We start from the raw sequence: 24,741 nt of genomic DNA, 5'->3' as shown, positions 1-24,741 counted from the left end.
GATACAGATAGTGGAACACAAAGTGCCACTAAAAAGTGTGGATTTCCATTCAAAATCAGGTCGACAACGGCGAAATATGGGTATGAATGAAAGGTTGATGTAAAATGTGGACTTTGTAACCATGGTTTATTTGATATATTAGAAGGTCATTCCTTTGTTGGTAGGCTGAGTACAGATGATAAACAACATATTGTTGATTTGATAAAGAGACATGTTCCACCTAGACACACATTGCTTTCCTTGCAAAAGAGAGATCCAAACAATCTCACTTATATCACACAAATATATTAGCATACGAGTAAGCTACAAAAAGAGATAAGAGGTCCTAGTAGCGAGATACAACATTGGTTTAAGCTGATAGAGGATGCATGTTATGTTTGTTGGAGTAGAAAAAGAGATGACTTAAAAGTTGTGACAAATAAAGCAAATTATATGGAGTGGTAACCACCTTTGTCAGAGAGATCATGTTAAGGACGCTGGTATGGTAACCAATCCACTCAATGTTAGCATCATGCGTTGAATAATCGGGAGGTGGGGGTGGAACATACTGCCTGAATCCAAATAAACATATCCATCTGTCAGGCATGTATGGAAAACTGTGTCCCCCCACTTCAGACACTCCTTATATAGACATATATCGTCAAACGAATGACATACTCTATGATCCTTGAATGGGAACCATATGACGTTAGTAGGTGTCAGCTAATCCAAAATAGGTTTCAACTCATCCACCTTCAGTGATCCTTTCTTATACAATCATCTTATAGCTCGAGGAAGTCCACAACCATCATTTGGTTTCTAATTCTCTCATCCTCTTCCAATAGTTGGAAAGTACTCATGAATCCAACACAATTACAAAATTAACACTATTAATTAAGAAAAATAATAAATAAAAATAAATAAACAAAATAAAAATAAATACATATAGCAGAGTAACATATGCGTCGAACTGCTTGCAAATGAACATGGAAGTATCTCTGAGAAATCTATAGTGGGTGACCAATATAGTTGCTCCCCAACTATACACACCCTTACAAGAACGAGCATGTGGTGTTGCCTCACTAAATGGAACTCACAATTAATCAACATCAAGAGCAAAACATCTTTTTTTTTGTGACGTCTCGAGGGGTTCAAAATAAGCCTCTAATAGGAAATTAAAGCAGACAAGAAACATCATCTAGTGTAATGCTCGTCTCACCAAATGACATGTGAAATGACGATTTTTCTGGACTCCATCTCTTTGCAAATGCTTATACCAAGTTTTGGTTTATCCTCGTCAAATTACTTCTCTGGAGTAAAGATAGACCAGAGCTATCCATCCACCTTTGCATCTCAGATGGGAGACAATGAGGAACCCTTAATGTAAGCTTTCTTTTGTGTCCAATAACTTTTAGTTCTTTCTTTGGATCTCTCTGCCAGTGAAAGTAGTCTTCTATATGAAATGAAATGGATCCTAAACCCAATTCAAACAATGATATTCTTTTATTAATGTAAATTCTTTAATTTTTTTGTTAAGTAATCCAAGGACTGAAGTTCATGTTATTAAAGATGAACAAATGATATATTGCAGGTTCGAATCTGCGCCTTATACCCGATGTTCCTACACAATTACCAACTGTGAAGGCATGACTAAATTCTGTAATTTTAACTTTTACTATTATTTAAAATTGGCAATTTCTCACTGCACCCTTGTTATTTCTCCTATACCCTGTCGAAATTTCCATAATGCCCACTGTTTTCAGAGATACATCTCAAAATAAACCCAAAGTTAATTCAGAGATATATTTCTAAAAATACCATTTATTTTGGAACAAATGGTATTTTTGGTAACTGCCTTTTAAGTTAGGTAATAAAATCTCAAATTGAATGGATAAAATTGCAGACACATTCATAAATAAGCTATTCACTAGTGGTCATAAATCAGAGATATACCATCATTATACTATCTTTCTTTCAAATTAATTATTATATTGTGGTGTTTGATATTTTACCAATAACATTTTAAAACAATAAAATAATAAAAATTAAAAATAAAGTTGTAATTGTAATAATATATTTGAAACTTAAATAAATTATAATATTTATATGAAAAAATATAAAATAAGACATTAATTTATCGTGATAGTAATCTTCTAAAATAAGAAATTTATACATTAACAACATATATTAATTTTAAATATTACAAAAAAGATATATAAAAATTTGTAAATGTAATAATATATTTGAAACTTAAATAAATCATAATATTTATATGTAAAAATTATAAAATAAGACATTCATTTACCGTGATAGTAATCTTTTAAAATAAAAAATTTATGCATTAATAACATATATTAATTTTAAATCTTCCTAAACAAATGATATTTTTGGAAATATATCTCCGAACTAAATTTTTAAAAAAAAAATAAAATTTGCTGCATCCAGATATATATCTCCGAATAAATTCAAGGACATTATTTTTAGATACTGAGAGATGCGCCCGAATGCATAGGTTGTAGAGAGAAATTGCCTTAAAATTTCATGCACTGGGCCGTATCCATCTGAAGCCCATAGGCCCAATTCACTTTCTCAAAGGAAAATAAATCGATACATGCGGCAGAGATTTTAATATAAATACTGAAACCACAATCAGAAACAGATCCACTTTCAGAGGGTTAGGTTTTCGGCAATCGACTCTACAAGGTACAATCCTCTTTCTCTTCTCTCGTTCCCTTTCATTCCAATTCGATTATCCCTTTTCCATTGTATTTCGTGATTTCCATCGGATTTTGTAATTGTAATTCAAAGTTTGGTTTTTGTATATCTTCGATTTTCGATTTACAATTGGTTGCTTGATTTCAATTAGATTGATTTCAATTAGATCTAAACGTTATCGATGCATGCAGTAGTTGTATTAATTTTGTATCTGTAATTCTTTGTTGTTAATTGTTGTGTTATTAATCATAAAATTTTATTTTTAATTATGCAAATTTCAGTTTTTTGATTTCACACAGCTTGAAGCTATCGACAATGCCTCGCTATGATGATAAGTACGGCAATACTCGCCTCTATGTGGGTCGTCTGTCTTCCCGAACTCGCTCTCGTGATCTTGAGAGAGTCTTCAGCCGATATGGAAGGTAAATTTCGTTTTTTTTACTCTGTAGTCTGTTTAATTTCATTTAAAAGTGTTGAAATTGGTAATCGATGTATCCAATTTAGTGTTTTTTCATGATGTTTTGGCGGAAACATTGGTTTTTTTATAATATGTTTCTTCTAACATGCACCGTCTCTGTCCGTGTATCTGTGTATCTGTTTGTATGGTATCTCATTCTTAGATTATTAGATTATATGAGATCCTGCAAAAAAATTCTTGTTGTATTGGGTCGGTGCCAACTTTCCTTTGTTGATTTGCAAAGGAACTAGGTTTGTGATAAGTTGGCTTGGGGGTGTCATCCTTGTCTTATACCGGAAGTTAGGGGATAATATACAGGTTCTTTCCAAGCTTTGTTTTGCGCTTGGGTTTATGTTGGTTATTCCTCATATATGCGTGGGAACCGTATCCCATAGGTGTCATTTTTAACTTAAATGATCTTGTTGAAGGTTTTTTGGGTTTTCGCTAAACCCGGAGGTCTAAGGTGGGAGGGTGGCCTTGGTGGTAATTCCTACCTGAGTGTTGACTTTGGCGATTCTTTCTGTAATGTTATTGCGTGTTTTTATGGAATTGGCAACAATCTCAAACTGGTGTTTAGTTCGTCTTTGAGGGGCGAAGTATCATACAGTTCCAGTAGTTAAGTAATGATGGCCTTACTGTTTGGAAACCATTTCCGCAGAGTTCGAGATGTGGATATGAAGCATGATTACGCCTTTGTTGTAAGTTTTCACTCCCCCTGTATCTTTTTACTTTTTCTTTTCACTTTGATTTCTGCTCACTGCTCTTCTCAAAGGTGGCTTCTAGTATCTACTCGAAGGAGTTCAATTATAGATTGTGGTAAGATTGTGTTTTTTCTTTGCTTGTTCCTTACATGTTTTTGAGCAGGAATTTAGTGATCCTCGAGATGCGGATGATGCAAGGTACAACTTGGATGGGCGTGATGTTGATGGAAGTCGTCTTATTGTGGAATTTGCTAAAGGGGTGGGAGTTACTTCCCTTCACTGCTTTTTAGAATGCTTTTTATTTTATTATTTTAAACTGATCTGTTTTATTATTATCTTTTGACGGGCTGTTTCCCTTGGTATGGATGTTCCTGTGTAATCTGATGCTTTAGATGTTTCATTTGAAAGTGCTTGTTTCATGTATGTATTTGCTGTTATTTCTGTTCCATTTGGCTGCATATTGGCTAGTTGAAAGGGAGGCTTCTGTGTGTTTGATACTCCCATTATATATGCATACTTTCACCTTAGTGACCTAGAGTTCACTATTCTCGTTTTTTGGCATGTTTTAACTTCTATTCTCTTTTTCAAAATTTCAATATATCGATTTTGATTTGGTGGTTATCTTCTAAACTCCTAATTGGAAGTATCCTTTGAAATCGTATAGTCATTTACATTTATAGTTCTGTAACTTTCAACCAGTTTACTTGCTGTATCATTGGTTTTATATTGATAATCCTTCCTCTATATTCCAGTGTAATAGGAAGTAACATATATTAATGTACAACAGTGTCGGTCTGTTGTGTTTATTTTTCTGTTACGTGCACTTATGCTTTATGTTTACTGTTTGGTCAAATGATTCTTGAAAAACCATTGCACTTGTTCTTGCATTTCTGATGTTACTGCTATTTGTCTTTGGGCTTCAAATTATTCAGGTTCCTCGGGGTTCTCGTGATTCTCGGGATTCTCGAGAATATCTTGGTAGAGGTCCTCCTCCTGGCTCTGGACGCTGCTTTAACTGTGGCATTGATGGCCACTGGGCTCGAGATTGCAAAGCTGGGGATTGGAAGAACAAGTGTTATCGCTGTGGGGAGAGAGGTCACATAGAGAAGAACTGCAAGAACAGTCCCAAAAAGTTGAGGTATGATATGGTGTTGAGTTTCCAAACTGTCAGCTGCATTGTTATAAATGATTCTTATTGTAAAGTTTCTTCTCAAAGGTGTTTTGAACTTTCAACTGATGATTTCAATCTGACTTGTTCTAGCAGTAGACATGCACGGAGTGTTTCACGCTCTCCAGGAAGGTCACGCTCTCCTAGGCGTGGCAGAAGCCGGGATAGAAGCTACAGCCCAGCCCGCAGCTATAGGTCAGTACTCAAAAGCTATTAAATGGTTTAAATTCTCTGCTGTTATATTAGTAGACACTTTTGTTCATTCCTTTATAGCTGAACTGCTCTTGTTCTTTCCAGCCGATCAAGATCTCCTGTCAGATCTCGATCGCCTGTCAGATCAAGATCTCCTGTCAGAAGAGATCGAAGCCCAGTTCCGGATGACAGATCTAGGAGCCCCCCACCTTCCAAGTCAAGGAAGTATAGTAGATCTCCTGAAGGTAGTCCTCAAAGGAGTGCATCTCCTAGTAATGATAAGGTGGTCACTGCCCAAGATGGGTCTGATTATAGTGATGGTCCTAGAGTGAAAAGCAGAAGCCCTTCAAGGGACAATGATGACAGCCCTAAGGCTAATGGAAGAAGTCGCAGCAGAAGCCGCAGCAGGAGTCCTAGCCGCAGTCCCAGGGATGAGGATAGGAGCCCCGTGGAGGATGATGATGACACCACTCGTCGCTCTCCATCACCTTAAGAAGTATTTTCCTTGTAAGCTCAGGATGTGTCCTGGATATTTATATGCTTTGTTTATGAAATGCACTATATTCCAACTTTATTTTTTAAAACTGAAGACTTCAGTGATTTTGGACATGTATGCTATTTTTAATGTTTAAACATTATGTTGGTTGAGACATTTGTGACTTCTGCTATAATATATAAGTGGTTTGTGTCGGCATAATCCTAGAGCTCTAGGCCCCATTTCTTATTATATACTGAAGTTAAAAATTACATTTCCTGGAATATCGGATTGTGAACATTCATATGTTTTAAGTTTTGAAAATCTGTCCCCAGGTTGAAACGTTATTTACTTTTATACTCATTCGGAGAGGGTGGAATCTAGTTGAATAAAATGATTCTTAAAACGTAGTTTAATTTATACTCATGAGGCTGGAATCTAGTGGAATAAAGTGTTTCTTAGAACGTAGTTTAATTTATAATCCAAGTATTATTACACTTTGAATATCTAGACACACGGGTAATATTTAAGTTGATGGAATAATTGCATGTTTTTGCACCCTAGTTTGTTGAAACCTGCGGAGTATGTGGTGTACATCTTTTGTAGTCAACACATATTTTGATGTAATATTTTGTGTACATATTTTTAGTCAACACATGATATTTTGATGTAATATTTGTTGGTGAACACAATACAATCAATTAATTTGAATAGTTATAAAAAAAAATTTCAATGAATTTTGAAGTGTTTTCTGGTGCCTAAATAAATGCATGTTTTGTTTTCCAAAAAAAAATAAATGCATGTTTTAATGATTATGGAAAATTTCATAAAATGAACATTGACGACGCAGCAACCAATTTCTTTACAAAGATGAGCTTTCTTTCTTCCTAGTAGAAGTAGTTTTTTAGATTTGGATTTTTTATGTGGTGGTTGTTTAGATCTAATGTTTTTAAGAAAGTGGTTTGATGAAAATGAATGATTCTTTTGAAGAACACATGAAGAGGCATCGTTTGTTTTGTTAAGAGCAAGTTTGATTAATGTTGTTGCGGTGGTTTTTCGGATCTTGTTTTTTATTGTTGTTGTTGTTATGATGGCTTTTTAGATGTTATTTTTTTGGTCGTGTTGTTATGGTTTTCTAATTTTTTTTGGTGTAAGTTATGGTTTTCAAATTGAATACATGAATGAAGTTGTTGGTTATTAGTATCATTGAAAGAAGAGAGTGAGAGAGAGAAAGGAAAGTGAAAGAGGTATACGATTTAAGAGAAGAGAATTGTTTGAGGCATCTTATGAACAGCTATCACACTCTCATAAAAAAATCAAAATTATTCTAAACTTTGGAGGTAAACACTTCTAGATTTTGGAGGTGAATTTTTGGATGCATTCAAAATCACACCAAGAGTGAGACATCTCTAAAATAATATGTTTAGAGATTCTGTGTTCGTTCTGCATTAAAAAAAACCTAGAACTCAAATACGCACCTAAGAAAAAGCATAGTCCTTCATAGGATTTGTATTTCTTAAATACGCACCTAAGAAAAAGCATAGTCCTACAAACTACAATAACACAACACAGAAAATAAATTAATTGAAAAAGGAAAGTCTTATATAATTAAAAAGTGAACCGACCTAATAGAAAAAGTCATACGAAACCCTAATGCAGTACTTGTACAATTACTTGAAGATTTTCCTTAAGGTTGACAAGTAAAAGATGTTCCAGTTCTCGGGAAAGGACTTTAAAGAACTTCATAAGAGCTTGAAAGTCATTTAACATGATACTTTATAAAGATACATTTTCAGATTATTATAGGTAAAATAAAGGTGTTTCACTTGACATTTTTATTGGTGTAGCTTTAAAGACGTCCGATGATATATCTTTTTGAGAGATATTTTTTTAAAGATTTTCGTAGTGTTTTTTCACTTTATAGGGTGAGATTAACAATTAATGTTGTTCTGGACTGACCAAATGGCTAGGCATGGCCCAATCCACTTCTAAGTCCAAAGCAGTCCAATAACGATGGGCCAACCAGCTAGAACCAGTAGAAGGCAATTTTCCCCTCTGCCCCTCCGTCGGGCACACGGCTGCCTAGGCCTCTGCCCCTCCGCCGAGCACACGGCTGCCCAAGGTCACGCCTCTACCCCTCCGTCAGCCACAGTAGGGGATCCGAGCAGCTATAATCGTGCGAGGGCATCTCCTCCTCCTGTCTGACCAGGACCTCCCCTTCTGGTGATGCTAGGAGTCCCTAGCATCAATGGCCGAGCAACTATGACCGTGCGAGGGCATCTCCTCCTCTTGTCTAACGAGGACCTCCCCTTCTGGTGATGCTAGGAGTCCCTAGCATCAATGGCCGAGCAACTATGACCGTGCGATGGCATCTCCTCCTCATGTCCGAGGAGGACCTCCCCTTATGGTGCTGCTAGGAGTCCCTATAATAAGGGGCCAAACAGCTATAACCGTGCGAAGGCGTCTCCTCCTTTTGTTTGACGAGGACCTCCCTTTTTGGTGCTGCTAGGAGTCTCTATAGTAAGGGGCCGAGCATATATAACCGTGCGAAGGTATCTCCTCCTCATGTCCGAGGAGGACGTCCCCTTCTCGTAGGGTTTGATGCCGACGCCTCTCCAAATATCACATAATCTTCCTGCTTCCGAAAAGACCGTGTCCTCCAGGTATTTCGGGGCAGTTGACCCAGGATAGAGATCACGTGCTGGTCTCCACTACACACCTAGGTCCTGGCAGTCTCCATTATAGGCCTGCACATCCGGCCCAATGTGGGGATCTTGGCCCAGCGCCGGGGGCTATTAATACCCTCTTTCACTAGAGGGTCAGGTATCCAATAATTCAAACTCTGACCTTCTTGCTCTTTTGTATCTCTGCACCCTTTCTCACTTTAGCATTGGAGTTCCTTGCAGGTACAAACCCCCTTTTCCTCCTCCACCAAACGCGTGAAGATCTCATCGCCGCAGCTGGCCCACTTCAGGTTCTGGTCACCGGTAAGATCAAATGTGATATGACATAAAAGAGGTGTATGTGAATGGAGTATTTGGATGACTTTTGTAAAAATAAAAACTATATTAATATTATATATAAGGTTAATAGCTATTTACCCCCTGCCATATGGGGCCTTTACGAAAAATTCTGTAAAAAAAGTCACATGGATGACCCGAAAATTTGGAAAAAGTCACTCTTAAAACCTTTTCCAGGCTAAGTAACCAAAAATGCTGATGTGTCAATGTTTTTCAGATATTTCCATTTTTTTAAATGTCACATGTGTTTAGTCAGTTTTGCTGATGTGTCACATGTGTTAATAGCTAAACCCTAAATCTACCTAACCTAGTTTCTTGATAATGCTTAATTTAGATTTAAAAGATTAACTTAATCAAAATGGAAAAAGGATTAGAGATTTGGGATGACAAGTATCATGTTCTTCCTCTTCTCCCTCTTCGGAACGAATGGCGCCGAATTCATCTTCATCAACTCACGACGGAGCGACGGTCTTCCCCTCCTCGGCGCGACGACAAAAACTTTTACTCATCACCAATTCTGATTTGAAACGCGGCCACCGTAACCGTGACGGTCTCATCCTTCCTCTTCCAAGCCTACTCGTTCATCTCTTAAGTCCTCTCATCTCAGTTCAGATTTGAACCACACACGAAAAAAAAACCTCAGGTATTTTCACCTTTTCTTCCTCTTGTGACTTGTTCTCCGTTTTCGTTGTGTTCAGCGTAATCTGGTTGAGCTGAGAAAGCTTGAGGATGAGAACAGAGCGAGCAAAGATGTGAATCTCTGATCTTCAATTTTTTTTCTAATTTTGTCAGTTATAGCTTGCAGAGAAGGTGTTTGATGTTTGGTCTTTGGAGTGTGCTTCGAAATAAAACGAGTGCTGAGAGTGTGCAGAGGGGAAGATGGTGATTTTCATGGAATGTGTAATGAAGAAGATGGTATTATGTTTTTTTGCGTGGTTGTTAATTGATCGTACCTGATCAGACGGATCGTCAAGGCCTGCTCGGATGTTGAATCTTTGTGAAGTGAAGGGGGGGTGTACCTGCAAGGTACTCCGATGCCAAAGTAAGAAGACGAGCAAAGGAGTGCAAGTACAAGCTAAAGGTTAGAAAGAATTGAATACCTGACCCTCAAGTGAAAGAGGATATTTATAGCCCCCAGCGCTGGGCCATGATCTCGCTATTGGGCTGGATTTCTAGGCCCAACTAGGAGACTGCCAGGTTTCCTGGGCGGAAATACCGGAGCTGCGTGAGTGCCCTTTGTCCTGGTTAACCGCTCCGAAGTTCAAGGGAGATGCGGTCTTTTAGGAACCATGTGGACTCCGTATTATTCGGGGGGTTGGAAATGAAGGAACCCTATGAGGAGAAGGGGTCCTCGATGGAGAAGGCGCTCGCGGGGAGCGCATATGCCGAGCACTAGACAATTCACGGGAAGCGCTTGTGCCGGGAACAGTGAAGACGAGCACTTGATTGCTCTTTATGGGACATGAGGTGGTTTGGGCCTCCAAGGCTAAGTGGGCCGAAAGTAGATTGGGCCGAATCTTGGCCCAGTCCAGAACATTAATTTTGCAGTAAGGGTGGTTTGCTGTGGTGGTGGCTCATGATTGAGAGAGAATCAAACTGTTATGGTTTATGTTTGGAGGTGGAGAAAGTGGTATTTGAGTTTGTGAGATGATGATGATTATTTTAAGGTGAAGAAATGGTGGTTTCACCTTTCTGTTGTAGTGAGGGTAAAAATGTCCAAGCAAAACTGACTAAACACATGTGGCATTTAAAAAAATGGAAAAATCAGAAAAATATTGACACATCAGCATTTTGGGTGACTTGGCCTGGGAAAGGTTTTAAGAGTGAATTTTTCCAAATTTTAGGGTCATCCACGTGACTTTTTTTTATAGGGGATTTTTCGTATAGGCTCCATATAACAGGGGGATAAATAGCTATTAACCCTATTATATATACTACTCGTGGGGTTCACATTTAGTTTTGAACAACAATTCAACAAGTCACTTAGTCATTGTAAAAAAAAAAAACTCCCAGCTGCCCCTGCTTTGAATCTAACAGAGAAAAAATGATTTAACTGGAGCGGGAGCAGATGAGAGGAAAACTCAGTTTTATTCACGGAGGCGGAAGATGCTAGTATTGCCCCACACCCACCTCCACTCTGGTTTATTAGTTTATTTTATTATTTTTATTTTTAACTATTTTATTATCTTTTTATTTTTCTTGATCTTAAGATAGCAAATATTTTAAAATTATTACTTATTTTTTTTAAATATAGATAAAATAAAAATGATTAAATATTATCATTATTATTAAAAGGGTCATGCTAACATGTGCCACACATGTTAAGGATACTATAATTATAAAAAATTAAATATAATTAAATATAATAAAGTGATATTTAAAGTTTTAACAAATTGAAGTATGATGCATTTAATCAAGGATTCCTTAAGAACTTGGACACTTCTCCTTCATCTGTCTTAAAGGTACTAGGGACGGTCGGAATATGAGGCTGCAATATCAAACCTCCGCCTACCTATACCTCGTTGAGGGCTTGGAGCACAAATATTCTGAGTCGACCACATCAACCTCGACCAACCAACAGGATGGGATCCCACCCGTCCTTGAATCTTCTCAAGACATGAAGATTATCATCTTATATTATTACGCTACAACCTATATTAGACACCATTTAATCATTACGCTACCACCTATATTATTTTTTGTGTCTTAGTTACTGTTTGTTTTAGTGTCACTCAAACACTATATATACATATTGTCACTTTAAGTAACATAAGTCTATATCTCTCTCTTAGTTAAAAAAAAATTTAAAGATCAAAATAAGTCGGTTGATGATTATATTGATTTGTGTTAGACTAAATTTAATGCTTTTTTTTTTGTTTTTTTTTGTTTTACAGCGTAAAATTGCATAGAAGTTGATGGAGGCATTCACAAAAAAAAGGGACACATTTGGACCATAATGATAAACTTTAGTCTTAGTGATTTTAGTTTTGTGAGATCAAATATACATTTGATACATTCTTTTTTTATTTTGGGTAACTTCAAAGCTTGATATCAATAATGGTTTACTGCTACAATGTAAGTATGCCATATATTTTTTAGTTAATGTTAAGAAATTAGTGTTAATTAGAATTTCATTCAGCTACAGTCCTTTGTTTTATATATATATATATATATATATATATATATATATATATATATATATATATATATATATATATATATATATATATATATATATATATATATATATATATATATATAATCTTTGGAGGCTTTTGGTAACTTAGAATTTCAACAGCAAACTTCAAATTATGTTGATGCTTGTTGATCATATCTTGATGAAGCAGCTAGGAGTTATAGAGAGGTTGATAATGATGTGAAGAATGAGGGATAAAAACGATTTATCTACAACTGTTTGATTAATTATTTGTGAAAATTTAATGTTTTTTTCCAGTTATTTAGAGGGGGTTTCAAACCCCCGCATTTTCTCTCTTTTTATGTAGTGTTGACTTTATATGACGTGGCGTGACACATGGCCAGGGCTGGCCTTGTGGAGGTGCAAAGAGTGCTACCGCACAGGGCCTCCGATTTTTTAGGGCCTCAAATTTGAAAAACGGGCTTAAAATAAATTTAACATATATATTATATACCTTTAATTCCGTTTTTTATCAATATATTATTGTCTAGCATAGCGGTAATTAAATTCTTTTTGGAGTTGCAAGACCCGTTTTCGATTCTTGAGTCTTTCATTTTATGTATATTTTCTATTTATTTACAAAAACATTCACAGCATAGTTTTTAAAACGTACAGTTTTAATGTTGCAATTAACTTTTACTTTTATTAATATATTGAAGTAAATCTTTATCTCACAGTATAAATAAAATGAATTTTATTTATTTAAAATTTAATGGTGCAATTAACTTTATCAATTTTTTTATTATTATATTTTATAGATGTATGAAAATTTTTAAAATGTGAATTGGAAATATTTATATTTTCTATTATTAGGAATTAATATATTAATAAATTTGAAATAGTAGTTTTGAGACTTAAAAATTTGTAATTTTATATTGTTGGTTGTTTATTAAATAAAACACTTCGTTATTAATATTGTCGAAATTGTTCAAAGAATTATTTCCTTTCATTAAATAGTATGAACTTTTCTATAAATCGAAGATGGTAAGATTAGAAAAATGTGAAAAATCTATACTTCGACGAGTCAAATTTCTATAAAATATTTCTATATCATCTATTAAAGGCTTAATTTTAAAATAGAACAGGGCCTCTAAATTGTTTGGGCCGGCCCTGCACATGGCCACGTCAGCTTCCGTTAGACCAAATAGACGGTAGGGACCAAAAGTATAGACTAAAAATTTTAAGAGGATCATTCTTTGAAGTAAATTTTTTGAGGGACTAAAAACGAATTTCGCAATATTTATGAGGATCAAAAACATATTTAACCCTTAATTAATTAATCTATTTATTAATCATATAATTTTTTTTTAAATTAATGAAAGATATTATGTAATGTATTAGTCACTAATATAAAACATTATTTTTCTTACAACATTAAATATTTATATATTATTTTTTATTCATAATATTTTTTATTATATTTTTTTAATTACAGCATTTTAGGATACGAAAGTATTTTATTATGCTTTTTAATGGTGAAATTTAATAACATGATGGATAAGGATGCATTGTTTCTAATGTAGTAAAAAATAAAAATAATAATTATATATAGACAAAAATACATTATTGTTTCAAATATTTTTTATATATGACAACAACTTTATTATTGAATCAAATATTTTTATAAATAATGTCAAAACAAAAATAATATTTTTAAACGAGATAAACATATTGTTTATTAAAATATTTTCATATAAAAAAATATTATTGTTATAAGCGGTAACAATTTTACTATTGATTCAAATATTGGATAATTTTTCACACTTAAAAACATTTATCTTTGCATATTAACGGGAACCTGAAGTTACTGATCACGATATTGCATATTAACGAGAACCTGAAGTTATTGATTATTTGTATTGAATATTAACGGAAACATGAAGTTACTGATCACAATATTGAATATTAGAGGGAACCTGAAGTTACTGATTAAAATATTGAATATTAACGGGCACATAAAGTTACTGATTAAAATAGTGAATATTAACGAAAACATGAAGTTACTAATCACAATATTGCATATTAACAGGAACCTGAAGTTATTGATCACAATATTGCATATTAACGGGAACCTAGAGTTACTAATTATTTGTATTGAATATTAACGGGAACATGAAGTTACTGATCACAATATTGAATATTAACGGGAACCTAAAGTTATTGATTAAAAATATTGAATATTAAAGGAAACATGAAGTTACTGATCAGTGAATATTAACAGGAATATGAAGTTACTCATCAAAATATTGAATATTAACGGGAACCCGAAGTTACTGATTAAAATATTGAATATTAACGGGAACATGAAGTTACTGATCACACAATATTGAATATTAACGGGAACCTGAAGTTAATGATTCAAATATTGAATATTAACGGGAACATGAAGTTACTGATCACAATATTGAATATTAACGGAAACCTGAATTTACTGATTAAAATATTGAATATTAACGGGAACATGAAGATACTTATCAAAATATTGAATATTAATGGGAACATGAATTTACTGATCAAAATGCTAATTACTTTTAATATACATTTTTTATATTAAAAAAAGACATCTGAAACAAATGTGCGTCCCTGCCAGAACCCGAGCGTTTCGCACGAGTTTGTTACTAGTTTTTCTTAAAAAAAGATAATATTTTAGCATGGCAAAATGCTTCACCAAACACAAACACGTGTAATTACCCACACATAACACTTAAGAGTTTTGGTTTCCAAGAGCTGTAATAATGATATTTCTGAAAAGACGTTTGAAGTATGATGCATTAAATCAAGGATTCCTTAAGAACTTGGACACTTCTCCTTCATCTGTCTTAAAGGTACTAGGGGCGGTCGGAATATGAGGCTGCAATATCAAACCTCCGCCTACCTATACCTCGTTGAGGGCTTGGAGCACAAATGTTCTGAGTCGACCACATCAACCTCGGCCAACCACCAGGATGGGATCCCACCCGTCTCTGAATCTTCTCAAGACATGAAGATTATAATCCTAATAATCACAAAAGATCTCAACTATAAGAGCATACAACGACTCTCTGTAAATCACGACTAACAATTAACTTGTTTGTTATTTCCCTCTATCTATCTATAGAGAAGACGCCAAATTAAAATAACAAGTTTCAAAATTAATTTCACATTATTTTTCTTCCCCACATACTAACTTGAGCGTTGAAGTGATAACCTTGTAAGTCCCACCACTCCACCGCATCGAAAGCATTAGGGGTGATCAAAACCAAACCAACCCAATAGAAAACCGGAAACCAAACCAAACCAAACCAAACCGAAACCGCAAAAAACCGAATTTGGTTCGGATTAGTTTGGGTCATCTTTTAACAAAACCGCATGGTTCGGTTTGGTTTGCGGTTTGTATTTTATAAACCGAACCAAACCGAATCAAACCGCATTATGTTACAACCTAACTTTTACTTAACTCACATCCAACCCAAACTTAAATCTATAATACCTTAACCTTATGATTACGAACAATTTTCTCATCCTTACACATGATTTTAGTCCCGATCTTCTCAAATCTCTAATAGCATTATTGCTTCTTCTTTGCCACATACATCTTCCCTCTTTTTCTATGATCTTTACTCTCTTATATTCTTTCTTTTTCACCTTCTCATTTTTATGCAAATGTTCCCTATTTCAGTTTCGTTTTTATCGCACATCTTCTTCTCTAATCTCTCAACTCTTTTGTTTTTTCTTTTTCACATTCACTAATCTCTCGTATCTTCTATTTTTTTGTTTCATTCTAATAATTTTTATATTATTTTATACTATTATTTTATGTTTATTATTTCACTTTTGTCTAATTTAATTTTTACATATTAAATATAAAGTTATTGTCAAAATATGACGGGTTTTGTTGTTATTTGATAGTGTATGAATGTCTAAATACAAAGTTATGTTATCATCTATATGTATATGAATGGTTCAATAAAATATTTCTAAAAAACCGAACCAACCGCACCGAACCAAACCGCATTAGGTTGGTTTGGTTTGGTTCGGATTTTTTTTAAAAGCCAACCGAACCAAACCAAACCGCACGATTTTTTCTCTTGCGGTTCGGATGATTTTTTTCGTCAAAACCGCCCAAACCGCACCACGATCACCCCTAGAAAGCATAATCCGACATCATCGTTTCTAATCTCATTTCTGATTCTAGAACGGAATATTTTCCATGATTTCTCAATCTATATCCTCTATCTATATCTTAATATAGATGATTCTTCACCTTCTTATCTTTCTATTGTTGTTCTCCCATGAGCCTTCTTACTGAAAAACGTTTTTTTAAAAAAAATAAAAATATAGATAGTTTTTTAATTTTTTAAATAAAAATTTATTTAAAACGATAAAAGAGTGTTTATGATTTACATATTTTTAATTTTTAGAATAATATAACATAAATTATATTTAAACAATTTGTTTAAATCTTTCGGGCCCCTCAAATACATTTTTTTAGTTGAAATGAGAAGAATTTTGTGTAATGAATAAAAACAGAACCTCATGAACTCTCCCAATCAAAATTCTTCTATTCTTTTTACTCTATCCTACTTCTTTTTTTTCAAAACTCTCATCCCCTTTCCCTCCAATCTCCCAAACAAAAACCTTAGAACTTATTGAAAATCTTGAAAACTTATTCAAACAGCCTAGGAACTTATTAACAATCTAGAAGACTTCTTCAAACATGACCCATCAGTGTGGCCTAATAGTACATGGCATACACACTCTTTCATCTAAAGATAAAGAAGTGTTTCGTCATCCTCTGGTGTCTTAAATTTATAACATAAAAAATTTATGTTCATTTGCATATTCATAAAACTGGCCTTTTCCAGAACTTTTCTAAATAAAATAATATTTAAATAAATATTCCCAATTCTTCGTATCTTCTATTTTGGAGAGCAGTTAAAATTGCAACCAAACAATTAAAATTCAAAGGCCTATAAGTGCGTAGATCTGCTGTAATTCTTAAACCGTGAAAACAAAAACATTCTTCAACAAAAACTGCAGTTTAAGTCAATAAATAAATAAAATTCTTCATTGTTTGAGCAATTCTGTCAGATAAAGTATCGAACAGTCATATAAAATATGTGTAGAGTCTGTACAGATGGATATAAATAGTAACTATGAACTATCTCTTCCGGTGAAACATGAAAGCCAAATCAAAATTGTGAGGAAAACCTACTGTACAGAAGGAAATTCGTTAACCTATCATAGCATTGGGCCAAGGCCGAGCTCATCCTCAATGTCATCTCCTTCATCAAACAACTTCAAAAATCGGGCCTGATCCTGTTCTCTCTTCCTCTTTTGCCAGTATTTATATGCACCCATGGCTACCACAACCAGCACGGCTGAGACCAAAATGACAATCAAAATGATAACTCCTACATGTTTTCCTTTTTCTTTATGATCCCCCTCAGGTGCGGCCATAGTAACTGCACATATGAACACATTTTAACTTTTAGCAAAACATAAAGTTTTTGAAAATGATCTAGAGGTTTGTTCAGATGTAAAAGTGGAACAAACTTGGGCATGACCAGTAATGTTCAGATTCACAAGGCAAAATAAATCAATATTGAAAAGAAAATACTTTCAGACGTAAGGTAGTACAATTGACAATAATCAAGCCTTTTCCAAACAGATAGAAATGATACCAGAAGTTACAGTATGAAAGGTAATTAGCACACAAGTTTGAAGGATAGGATAATGAGCTTATGTACCTTCCCTTCAACCTCTACAGTATAAACAATCCTCCTTCTAGCAGGTTACAGAGGAAAGTCACAGGATATAACTTTTCCCCTTAGAATCTTAGCTAAAGTATTTGCTATACTTAATCAAAACTCCTATACAATAGATTATTAAGGTTATCTGCAGTTTTTGAAATAAATGCACCAAAGTTTAAGATTCTTAGCATTACTAGAAATAAATGTACCGATATGAGCAGAATCACTCAACAAATTTTAAATTAACTTCTTTTTGATAAACTTAATAAATGTTGTAGTGGCATCAACAGAGTAGTCGGCAAGAACAAATATAACTATATCAGTAAAACTGTAAAAGCAATTTTCAAGGAAAACAGTTGCAAGACACTCACCATTATTAGAAAAAAGTAGGCATGCAGGGCACAGAAAAGTAGCATTAAATTCTTTTTCCTTGAAGTGAACATAACTGCCAATAGGTGCGGTAAAATCAGAAGGACACAGCTCCCACTCATCAAATTCATCATCATTAAGAATGCTGTCTTTCTCATAGAATCCGCATCGCTTGCATTTTCTACCTATAAATTCAGTCATAGGCTGGAAGCAGAAAGCAAAATCTCAGTTGTTGGTAATTGAAACTACAAATGCAAACACACTTGAATTTTGTACATAGTCAATAAGCAAGAGTGGAAAACTGAAACAACAAATGTTTCTTGTAAATAACATACATATAGACACCCTGTTTGGATAAACTTTTTGATTAAGCGCTTACAGAATAAAAGCTAAAATAAAGTCAAACTATTTTCATATAAACTATAAAGCTCTTTTCATAAATTATCCTACAATGCTCATAGAAATAAGCTGAAAACAGTTTATTACTTTATTGACATTTCAAATGTTTGCTATTGTAAGCTCTACCGAACAAGTGCTTATGTTCTAATAAGGGCATGTTTGGATGAGCTTATTCGAGCTTTTCTACTACCATAAGATTTGTGACACTGTTTGGGAGACTTAATCAAAACAGTTTATGACATTTTTTACAAATTGTTTTGATTTGAACTTATTTTTATAAATTCTTCAAGATAGCTAATGAAAACAACTTATAACGTATATAAAAACAATTTAAATTTATTTCATATGTTGTTGTAAAAATAGCTTATGCAAGCTTACTCATAGGCGCTTAAGTTGCAAATCCGCTGTGTATCCAAACAGACCCTAAGTAAATCCAAACATGCCCACAATATAATCAAAGAAGCTAGCTGCCTAAATTAGAAAACAATAATTGTTTCACCAAAGAGGCAAGGAAAATCAAACACCAATTCATCACATGCCTTATAGTATATAGATTCAATTATCAATACTTAAATCATTAATAAATAAGCAATTTCTCAAACGCCTTATATGCAAAACAATAAGGTATCAACCTGCCAAGACTCTTCTCCTTTAAAAGCATAAAGAACATGCTTTTTCTTGACATCAGGTAAAAACGTCTTGTTATCCCCGGTGCATCGAAAATAGACAGTTGGAGTGGCTCTCAGCCACTCATGGGTTGTGAAGATCTCAATGGAACTTAGCGTCACCACCGCAGATAACACCAAACCTGAAAAAAACCAAAACTAAACAATCAATTCAAATTTCATGAAAACTCGTTCAAATACATCAAATGATACGTTTCTAGCGTACCTGGGAGATAGGTTAAGAAAATTATGAAGGAGATTAGGAAGAGGCGAGAAACCCTAGAATTTGGCAGATGTTGAACGGACATGGCAAGAAAACGTGTATGTACACAGCGATTGATTACGGATTAACATGCGAGATCATAATTGATTGAATAATGGAGGAATTTGATTCGGAGGATGATGGATCGGATTCGAAGGTGTTGTTACGCGTTATTTGATGGTGTTAAACGACGACGTTGAAGGTGAAACGGCAATGTGGAAGAAGATGAAGGAGGCTGGCTGGGTCGCAAAGTGTGCTTAAATTAATGGAACAAGCTACCTTTGGAATCTGATGTGGCGTGTGTGATGTGATGCATTACTTCAATAAAAAAAAAAAATAAGATTTTGTATTTAATTTTTATTATGTTTACTTTTATTTACCGCAATCAAAATGGGCTAACTTATATGGACCGGCCCACTATGCCCAAAAAATTTACTATCTAGCTATTATTAGAAGATGTCACCACTCTATCAAAAATGTCTTTTGCTCTTTCAAAATTTACAAAGCAAAAAGAATATATTAGTACTTACATAAAGATCAATATAATCACACTCTTTAATCAATAAAGTGTTGACACTTGACAATACAAAATCACTTTCTCATTTCAAATTATATTTTCACTCCTTTTACAAATTAAATTATTTCTATCTTTCACTCTATTTATTAAACACTTCACAATTTTCATTTTAATTTTTTCTCCCTCAAATTTCTTTTTCTCTTTTTATTTTTTAAAATATAAATAAATTAATAAATTGAATCTCTTTTAATAGAACGAAGAGAAATACGTAAAAATTTACTCAATCGAAAACATAATTATTTTATGATTATAAAAAAATTATTCATAATTATTAAAAAAATTATTTTCAAATGTCAAAATTTCAACTTTACTTACGGGACACTATCATCAAAATACCTTTTTTATTTTAATTAACAATTGTCTTTATTTGAAACACAAAATTCTTATTTTCAAATGTCAAATATTTTATTTTTTTCACGGGGCATTATCGGCAAAATACATATTTTATTTTAATTAATCATTGTCTTTATTTGAGACACAATTTTCAAATGTCAAAATTTCTATTTTTATTACGAGACACTATCAACACGACACCTATTTTATTTTAAGTAACAGATCTATATAACTACACAAATGAATGACAATTCAATATATATTCATTTATGCATAAAGTTATTATTTAGCTTTGTTATGATTTTTACAATATCTATCTCAAAATCATATTACATCTTGCTCATTATAACTTTGCACTTGCATTTAATGTTATGGGACACAACAAGTTAGATCCAAACAACAAAACATGTATAAATGTTAATTTGCATTTGATAAAGTGACACTAGGCACAATTAGTTAGATATAAACAAAAAGACATACATAAATTGGCCCTTTTAATGATGAATTATTTTAAATATTCATATGTTTTTTAATATTTTCATTGTAATATGATTGATGAATCAATTCATTCTTAATCTCAAGATAATTTGTTATTTAGTAGGTGTTAAGTTTTCACTCATTTGCACCTGTCTTTAATGTTGAAAATGTGAATGAAATACTTTATGAAATATCATGGGACACAACCAATTAAATTTTAATCAGCTAAACATACATAAACATAACTCTCAATTTGTAGTATAATTTTACGCGACAAAATAATTTTTACCCGTGCGGACGCACGGGTATATTACTAGTTATAGGATATGAGTCTTAAAATTAAAAGGCAATTTCTTTATAGATATCTATGGGGTGAAAATCCGTGTTGAAAATCCTAAAATATCTTTCCGAGATGCATATCCGAAAACACCAAAAAGGAAAATAGGAATTTTGGTTAATTCGGAGATGCATTTCCGAAAACACTAAAAAAAAATTGGGATTTTGGTTAATTCGGATATGCATATCCGAAAAAACCTAAAAAAATTGTCAAAAGTTTTTTCGAATATGCATATCCGAAAAAATTCCAAAAAATTGAAAAATTTAAGATATTGATTAATTCATATATCTTAAAATTGATATAATTTATAAGTTATGAATAATAATAATGATAATTATACTGTTCATATTTCTATTCTAATTCTAATTATTAATTAAAAAATAAAACTCATAAAAAATTTCATTATTTTTTTTAAAATTCCATATTAATAATTACTAAAATTGTAACTAATACACGACAATTATGATTATATAAAAAATAAATACATCAATAATTATTCAACAAAAATTTAAAATAAAAGAGATGAAGATTAAAATTATTTACTACTTTATTCATATTTTAATATAAATTTGGAATTAAATATTTTTTTAAAATAATAAATAAAAATCACAAATATAAAAATTATTTTAATAACTAATTATAATAAAATATCATTTTTCACTTAATTTAAAAAAATTACAAGAAGATTTTATCTTAATTTTATTTAGTGAATAAATTATATATTTACTTTTATAAAATTCAAAATTTACTTATGAAATATAATAAGAATATTTTTCATTTATATAAGTTAGTAAAATAATTTTTAACCTTAAAATTGTTTTGAAAATTTTGTTTATAAAATAAATTTTTTATAAAATTGTTTTTGAAAATTAGTTTATGAAATGATTTTTTTTATGTATCATAAAAAATAATAAATAAATAATAAATAAATATCTTTATCATTATTATTATTATTATTATTATTATTATTATTATTATTAATTTTATATATAAAAATAAGGTGTTGATTTAAATATTTATTAGACTAATATTATTATTATATCTTGATTATAACGATATATATTTAATAATATATTTTAATCAATACAATTAATTATATTATTAATTACATTGATTCACCTTGATTTTAATTTTTTTTAGTAAGTATTGAGTTCTTTTGGATATGCATATCCAAAAAATCCCAAAACCAAATATTGGAATACTTCGGATATGCATATCCGAAGTCACATTTTTTTTATAAAAAAATGTCTTCGGATATGCACATTCGAAATAACCTTTTTTTTTCTAAAAAAAGTGTCTTCGGATATGCACTTCCGAAATATAAGGATATTTTGAAGTTTTACCTAAATAACTTCAGCAGGGTTCTTCTTAAAATGGATTTTGAACCTCAAGAACCACTTTTTTATATTTATTCAAAAAATGCTTTGGCTCTGATGCACTCACTTCAATATCATATGAAGTTCTACTGTAATTCAATGAATCATTTTTCATCCTTTGAATGAATTTCTCCTTGATTTGTAATTCAAGAGCCACTTTTGATTTGTGTTGAGGTACTTATATCATGTGATTGTATTAGATTAATGTTATCTTTATTTTCCTTTGCAATAAAGAGAATACGCTGGTTTAATTTTAAGAACAAAAGAAAATACATTTAATTGGTTTCTTAAACAAAACAATGATTAAACTTTTAAGCTTTAACATGATGTCTTTGGTTGCTATCAGCTTTCTCAATACAAACAAGGAAAAGTTGCCACATGTGTTAAGATGGATAGACTACATCCAGGTATGGCTAGTTTGCTTCCGTTTAAGTGTACTTCAGGGTTGTAAAGTTAGTGGCTTTAGTAGTGGTGCTATATCACTATAATGTATTGACAACATTTTTATCTCTTCTTTCTTTTCGCCATCTTCCTACTGTTGTAGGTCCTAAAATAGGAGTTGAATGGCCAATTCCACTGCTCTTGGCTCTTTTACCATTAAATAAAGGGTGTATGGAATTGTTAGCACAGAAAAATTGCAATGCATTTTTATGTAGCTTACCATTAGTCTCACTCTCAGGTTCAATGTCAATATCTTTTTCTCACAATTTCAGTACTCATTTTTATCAAGTTTTTTTAATAAAAAAAAAGATTCAATTAAAGACCAAAATGTGAAGATTGTTATGTTTGTGTGAATGTGAAGATATGAGGTACATTGGACAAAGCAGGAGCTATCAAATGAAACATGAGCTATCAGTTCAAAGCAGACTTTAGTGGCTTTATTAAATTCTAGTAACATATTATGTATCACCACAAGATTCCTGTAATATTTAAATCTGTCGGATCATTAAATTCTAGTAACATATTATGTATCACCACAAGATTCCTGTAATATTCAAATCTGTCCGATCATTAAATTTTATTAACATATTATGTATACTGAAATGTTAAAATCTCTCAGATCATATCTCAACTGGACCATGCTTTAATCTGTCAAAACATATAATAGATTTGTTAGTATAATTAACAGAATTGAAATAATGCACCTCAATAAAGCATTACCTCCGAGCTAAGCTCTCCTCTCTCAGGGCACTTCACCATCTATGATAGTTCCATTTAGCTACTTTAGTATGATACAGTAAAAATTAAGAGAAATTAGGGGGTCACACTCAATTCATAAAATAACAATTATACCTGGCAGAGAAACCCCAAATTCGGCTTCTTGAACAGCACGTGCACAGTCCTCCTTCAAAAATAATAAAAATTGTGATATTTAAAAGAAAATATGAAAAATGCTCTAGGGAAGGATCTTAGTATGCTCATCTGAGTTGTGAAAATCTGAAAATTGTCAAAATTTGTTTTGCTGATGACATTCTCTGATGTTCCTTAGGGGAGACTTGGAATCAATGAGGATTATTATGGGAAAAGTAAAGGAGTTCTCTAAGGCGAATGACATTCTCTGATGTTCCTTAGGGGAGACTTGGAATCAATGAGGATTATTATGGGAAAAGTAAAGGAGTTCTCTAAGGCGACTGGGCTGCAGATGAGCATGCCTAAAAGTAAGGTTTACTTTGGAGGGGTGGATCACACAACTCAGATGAGGATCTAAAGTAAGTGGGCTTTTTTTGACCCAATCCACAGAATCGCACAAAATCGTTGGATTACACGATTTCACGATTAAAAGGTAGGATTATACACGATTTTGCAAATCTGCGATTTTGGGCATGAGTGTAATCGTTGCAGCTGTTTTGAATCGTAAAAGCGTAGGATTATACGATTAAAATCGGGATTTTGACTACCATGGTTCCAATGATTCTGAGGTAATGGATCAGTTAATGAATTACAATAAATTCTGTTACACTCTCCTCTCTCTCTTCCTCTTCTCTCTCTCTCTCTCCTACACTTATAACAAAAAGTATCTTAAAAAAACTTAAAATAAAAAAATTTATTTTACAAAAAGTCGTACCTGTCTAGCAAATCGGAAATAGCAGCTTTCAAAAGACTGAACCAGAGCCATAGCTTCAACATATAAATGTTCCACTTCATTATCGTGGAATGCCCCAAAATAGTTTTCCAATCCATTCACGTCTACGAAGTCCTCGTAGGATATATAACCTTCAAACTAAAGAACATTTAGGAAAGTAAGGATGTGAAAACTGTTGTGTTAAAGCATATATGAAATAAAAAAATTTAACTAATCAACCTTCTTTAG

At 32.7% G+C, this 24,741-nt stretch overlaps 2 protein-coding genes across 4 annotated transcripts; one reads left to right on the top strand and one right to left on the bottom strand.

Annotated features, from left to right (window-relative positions):
- Window positions 1-2,535: 2,535 nt before the first annotated feature.
- On the top strand, window positions 2,536-5,864 carry LOC131629861 (serine/arginine-rich splicing factor RS2Z32-like). Of its 3 annotated transcripts, none has more exons than XM_058900665.1 (7): window positions 2,536-2,682; window positions 2,976-3,116; window positions 3,810-3,849; window positions 4,016-4,111; window positions 4,785-4,990; window positions 5,117-5,215; window positions 5,318-5,864. In XM_058900665.1, the coding sequence occupies exons 2-7, from the start codon at window positions 3,010-3,012 to the stop codon at window positions 5,703-5,705; spliced, it is 936 nt and encodes a 311-aa protein (XP_058756648.1). In that variant the 5' UTR covers window positions 2,536-2,682; window positions 2,976-3,009; the 3' UTR covers window positions 5,706-5,864. The 3 variants fall into 3 exon arrangements, with proteins under 3 accessions (XP_058756648.1, XP_058756646.1, XP_058756647.1); XM_058900663.1 differs by having other exon boundaries at window positions 5,114-5,215; XM_058900664.1 differs by having other exon boundaries at window positions 2,557-2,682; window positions 2,994-3,116; window positions 5,114-5,215.
- Window positions 5,865-16,936: 11,072 nt separating this feature from the next.
- On the bottom strand, window positions 16,937-19,595 carry LOC131629895 (uncharacterized). Its single transcript, XM_058900698.1, has 4 exons — window positions 19,295-19,595; window positions 19,036-19,211; window positions 18,007-18,208; window positions 16,937-17,347 (listed from the first exon to the last, which is right to left on the bottom strand). Exons 1-4 carry the CDS (start codon window positions 19,374-19,376, stop codon window positions 17,124-17,126), a joined length of 684 nt encoding a protein of 227 aa, XP_058756681.1. The 5' UTR covers window positions 19,377-19,595; the 3' UTR covers window positions 16,937-17,123.
- Between the last annotated feature and the right edge of the window lie 5,146 nt (window positions 19,596-24,741).

The sequence above is a fragment of the Vicia villosa genome, unplaced genomic scaffold (assembly GCF_029867415.1).
Source record: "Vicia villosa cultivar HV-30 ecotype Madison, WI unplaced genomic scaffold, Vvil1.0 ctg.000621F_1_1, whole genome shotgun sequence".
Lineage (NCBI taxonomy): Eukaryota > Viridiplantae > Streptophyta > Magnoliopsida > Fabales > Fabaceae > Vicia > Vicia villosa.
The sequence above is the reverse complement of the archived record's forward strand: the minus strand, read 5'-3'. Positions and strand labels throughout refer to the sequence as shown.